Genomic DNA, 5371 nt, shown 5'->3' with positions numbered 1-5371 from the left:
GCACGAATGGTTACAGGTGTGACATTCCCTCTCTTAATTGTGCAAGTTATGGCTTAATGGCTAAAGATATTTTACCGATTATTTGGAATTATTTAAACATTAAAATACAGAATCTTTTTCTAATTAAACCAGTCGTTAACAATCTGTCTTAAAAGTAATTTCGTTTTTGTTTTAATTAATATAGGGGGAAATCTCTCAATTTAGACATACACTTGTGTCGTTAGAATATACAACTTCGTGTTTTTGCCTTACAATATAATAGTTTATGGTACGTTTTTACGTGTCTGTGATTGAAGGTAATGTGTTTATCGAGGATGAATATAAAATAATATATATTATATAACTTAAATTATTTAAATTTATTTTATTTCTTTGTACAACGTTTCCGTAATGTATTCCTGTTTCAGATTTTTGCAGAACGAAAACATGGCGTTTTTTTCTGCGGATAACTGTTTTCAAATGTATTTAATCAGCAAACGTTATTTTATTGGACAATTGGGAAAAAGATGCTTCGATTATCCCAGAGTGTCGATTCACGATAAAAACGTTTGTCGTATCCACGATTCGGCTTGCAAACACTACGAAAAACGACTGCAGTATCATTGTTGGGATGCATTCAATTGGTCTGATGGAAACTTATTCGACACATGCGATTTCCAATCGTGTGAAGTAACTACCCTCTTCAAGTTGTTGACGTGTCCCGTCTATCACAAACTGGAGGAATTCGATCTGTTGCTTGGTCTTCGGGTGTGGGTCGATCGGAAATTTACTGAATTACGAAAAATAAATAACAACGTATCAAGAAGAGACGTTATAAGATTTTTCATCTCGTTGATTAGATTTCTAATTATAAAATCACAGTTAATAAAGAAGGCTTGTAACAAATTTCAAAGTGTTTACCTTTCAACAAGAGAAATTCAATCCATTAGAAAATATCGTACTCAGAAAAATGTAGCAATCCTTCGGGCAACGATATCTGATAATGTTAAACGGAGAAATATTGAGGATTATTCTTCGTTAATTGCGTTAAAAAGGGTGAAACCTCGAATGTCAAACAGTAATAAGGTGATGAATGAAAACTTTCGGTTCACCGCTGACATTTGGGTACCGGAAAACTGCGTTGTGAAGAAGATTGAACTGCCAATAACCCATGTTAGTCCCGAAGGAATAGAGGTTCTTGTCGGTGTGAAGTCGACATATAATCAAGACTTTTTATACGAAAGAAGCATTTGCGATGAAAAAGGATACGTATTTTTTAAAAAATTGAAACTTTTGTCGAAGTGCAGCTTTCATATATTTTCAGTTAAGATTCCTAAAGAAGAAATTGGGTCGTCCTTTATCACAGTTAATAAACGTACACGCGAATACGTGCCGATCTACGATTTTTGCAGTGAAACTACAAGATTCGAAGAGAAGACGAAATTTTCTTGTAAAATTTTCTTTATTTACTGAAATTTGTGGAAATGTATGTGATTCGGATATTTTACGTATGTTATTTAACACGAGGAATGTTTCCTTTGCTTTCCAGAAAGTTTGTAAAATGACGTCGGTGTATTTTTAAGAATAACACAAAGGATTTTAATAATTTGATTTAAAACATCGATGATTAAGCAGTTTTAAGTGATGAATTAAATACAATACTCTCTGTAATCCGATGTACCGGTACTGTACATCTGACCGCTGCGTGTAGGATTACAGCAATTGTCGAATTACTGGATTTTTTATGTACACAAGCACTGTACAGTTGAAAAACGAACATGGTTTATAGGTTAGCTTACTGTTTTAATCACGATTATGACTGTTTTGCCGGCTCCACGGGCAATAAACAACTAGCGACTGTCCATATACACGTATCGTACTGTACATCAGTCTTTCTCTCTCGCATACGTGGACAACGTATAACACAAAAATTTCGTGTGCACCTGAAAAGTGTGGGATTACTGGAGATGTCGGACTAGCGAGTCCTGTTCAGTAATCCCATACACAGTATACATTTACGTATACAGCATAGGCAATACAGTATAGGTAAATATATTTTGTTTCGAAATATTAGACACACCGCTTTATTTACACTGTAACTTGTTAATGCGATATTATTAGGTCCGATATTTGTCCAAATTTTCAAAAAGAATACAAAAAAAGTACCACCGTTTGATAAAAATTTATTCTCTCGTAAACGTGGTATTTTCAGGCGGTTTAATTAAGCAATAAGGATGACCCAATAAGCAAAATGGCCGATTGCCGATTAATCGGCCATGCATTATTGGTTGATTAGTGTTAATAATTTATTGCATTAATAGTGTGAGATCCTAGAGTTAATTATAATGTGAAAAACCCATTTTCACCACCTAGTATTTCCATCTCCCTGGCGTCAGGTAAACAAGAGACAATCGAATATCCTTGCTAAATCAACAATCTCTTCCTTTGTTTCTAAAATAAATCTCAACAGTAAATTGTTGATGCATGGAAACTTCGACATTGTTTAGAAAGCTGAAGTGTTCCTGTGTTTAACAGAAACAAAATATATTTCTATAACCGCTGAAATTTGGACAGCAACTACAAACAATTCTCCTTTTTTAAGTGTAAGAGCCCACTGGTTGAAGAATGATTTTTAGCATAAAAGAGCTGTTTTGCAAATTGTTCCCACACAGCTGCACGAATTAGTGAACAAATAACAATTGTTCTCGAACAGTATGAGTTGACAAGTGATAAGATATTCTTAATATTATGAGATTCTGCATCAAATTTGGTAGCTGGAATTAGGAATTGCAACTTAGAAGCATTATCGTACTTTATACATACGCTGCAGCCAACACTAAACGTATGCATATTTTCTGAACAAGATGTGAAAACTATAATCACAGTAAATAGAAATATTGTCATACATTTTAATCATTCTGCTGTAGCTGTAATCAAATTGGAAGATTTGCAAGAAAAATTAGATTTGCAGAAACACACATTAATTCAAGATGTTCCTACTGGCTGGAATTCTACATACTACATGCTGGAACAGCAAAAGGCTCTTGTCACATATGCTATAGATAATAAAACTTCTATGTTGAGCCCATATCAGTGGTCTTTCGTTGAAAAAATTGTTCTATTTGTAAAACCATTCAAAGAAATTACTGTGGAAGCCAGGAAATGAGAAACCATCTCATCTTCAATAATTCCCACAACAGAGACTCTGAAATTATACTTATCAAAAGCAAAGAGCGGTAGTTTCTTTAGTGGCATTAATACCACAACAGAAGAACTAGAAAACCTGATAAAACAAGATTTTCAGCATAAATAGAAAATAAGTCTTTATGCTTGTCATTTTTATTAGATTCAAAATGGAATTTGAAAAAGAAAATATGGTAGAAAAAATCTCAATAAGAATTAAATTGTGAAGCTTCTCCTACTGGAGATGATCAAGATGGAGGTGAATCTCTTAAGTTTTTCTGATTTATTTGATGAATCAGCTTCTGGTAAACGAAAGAATAAAGAATAGCGTATATATAACAAAAATTTATCAGTTTTTATTACTAGCATTATACGTAACAGTCTAACAAAAATACCAAAATGTAAAATTGGCCGACTATTGAAACCGATTAATCGGCTAACCGGTTACGATTAATATGTGATACGGCCGATACGGCCGATATCCGATACTTACCGATTAATCGGTGTATCCTTAATGAGAATCCATTTCTATAAAAGTAATTTAGGATTTCATTCAAAAAAAGTTTAAAATTTAACATAATTAGAGATGAAAAGAAGAGACAAAACTTCACTTTAATTTTAATTTTACTAACACTTTTTATCGAACAAATATTGGTTATTAACATTCCTGAATTGTTTTTGATACTTCAGTCAAGCTAGGTAATTCTTCAATTTCGTGAGACCATTTTTACTATACACTTAACTAAGTATATCACGAGTACTTTAATCTCAAATTTAATAATAATTTTTCATAAATTATTGGGTGTAGTTTGAATTACAATTTGATTTTACTATAAGTACATTACTAGCAATGATTAGAAAACATAAATGCTTTCATTTCTGTATGAATATTAGTGATGAAAACAATGCATTCATATCTTATCCACAATGTTTAAAAATCTTAGTTTTCTATAATGTATTCTGAAATAAAGTCTGATATTTTATTATGACAACTCCGAATCGAGTCTGGGCTACAAAAGCTTCAATTTTCCATAGGTTCTGCCGGTCTTTGACGCTAGATCTGAGAATAAAATAGGTTTCTCGTCGGTGTTTTGCTTTACGGAGCGACTAAAAAATGATATTGATAAGTCTTCATGAATCTTTAGGTGGACCAGGTGGACCAGTTAGAATAGTTGCTTTTTAGCTTCCTGTCCACTCTGGCACAATAGGTTTTCTGGTCTCTACGACAGTGCTGGATGATTTTCTTTATATATTTTATAGATCTTGCTGTGAAAAAGTTGTTTCACTTTTAAAAGAGAAATAAATTGTATGTCAATTTCTATTAAAAAAATACCGCAAAAGAAATTTTCATGCAGTAATAAACAAATGTATTTCTATTCTCAAATATTCCTGTCAAAAGAAAATTAAAAAGTTTTTATTGTTTTCCACAGTCATTCGACATCGAAGAACAAATAATTTTAATATATATTCAAGGAAACAATCTAAATTAGTTTAATTTAGTTTTCCAATTAGACATCTGTCCACATTTCAACTAATTTTACAAAAATAGAAGTGATATTTATTACTAGTTATATCAAATGTGAGAACTATTATGTATCATATGAAATCAGTTTAGATTTACAGAACAACTATTAGATATAAAGGAATAATTGCAAGCTACTTTCATCCTTCATGCAAACAAAAGATTTTCCATCGCTAATGAATTAAAATGATCATATTGCATTTTAAACATGATATAAATCATGGGCAAATATAAATTGTATTAAATATTAACGTCCGAAGAAATTTTTTTTTTGAAGAATTTAATTACAATGTTAAGTTATTACAGCTGCTTTTTTCTTTCGAAACGTCTTTAAGTTTCATGAAAGCCGAAAAGAAGGAATGCAATGTTTTTGCAACCTGCAAGAATGTAAAATAAATTAGCCAGATAATGGTTAAAAATTGATAAATATTTGATAAATATTTATAACAATTTTCACTATAAATTTTAAAAAACGTATCATTAATATTATAAATCTATACTAATATAATAAAGAGGTAATGTTTGTATGTTTGTTTGTAAGTTTGGATGCAGCAGGTAATCTCCAAAACTACTCATCCGATTTCAAAAATTTTTTCACCAATATTTAGAATGGAACTTCAGGATGGACATAGGCTGTATATTATTCCGTTAAACATGGGGGATGGACAGTTCTTTACGGTAAGCCTT

At 31.6% G+C, this 5371-nt stretch overlaps 1 protein-coding gene across 1 annotated transcript; it reads left to right on the top strand.

Moving 5' to 3' along the window:
- The first annotated feature begins 182 nt into the window (after positions 1-182).
- On the top strand, positions 183-1688 carry LOC111639939. The gene is made up of 2 exons (XM_023385902.1): positions 183-268; positions 408-1688. The coding sequence occupies exon 2, from the start codon at positions 427-429 to the stop codon at positions 1450-1452; it is 1026 nt and encodes a 341-aa protein (XP_023241670.1). The 5' UTR covers positions 183-268; positions 408-426; the 3' UTR covers positions 1453-1688.
- The last annotated feature ends 3683 nt before the right edge of the window (positions 1689-5371 follow it).

This window comes from Centruroides sculpturatus, unplaced genomic scaffold, assembly GCF_000671375.1.
Source record: "Centruroides sculpturatus isolate CEXI.00-Female unplaced genomic scaffold, Cexi_2.0 scaffold1264, whole genome shotgun sequence".
Taxonomy (NCBI): Eukaryota; Metazoa; Arthropoda; class Arachnida; order Scorpiones; family Buthidae; genus Centruroides; species Centruroides sculpturatus.
The sequence above is the reverse complement of the archived record's forward strand: the minus strand, read 5'-3'. Positions and strand labels throughout refer to the sequence as shown.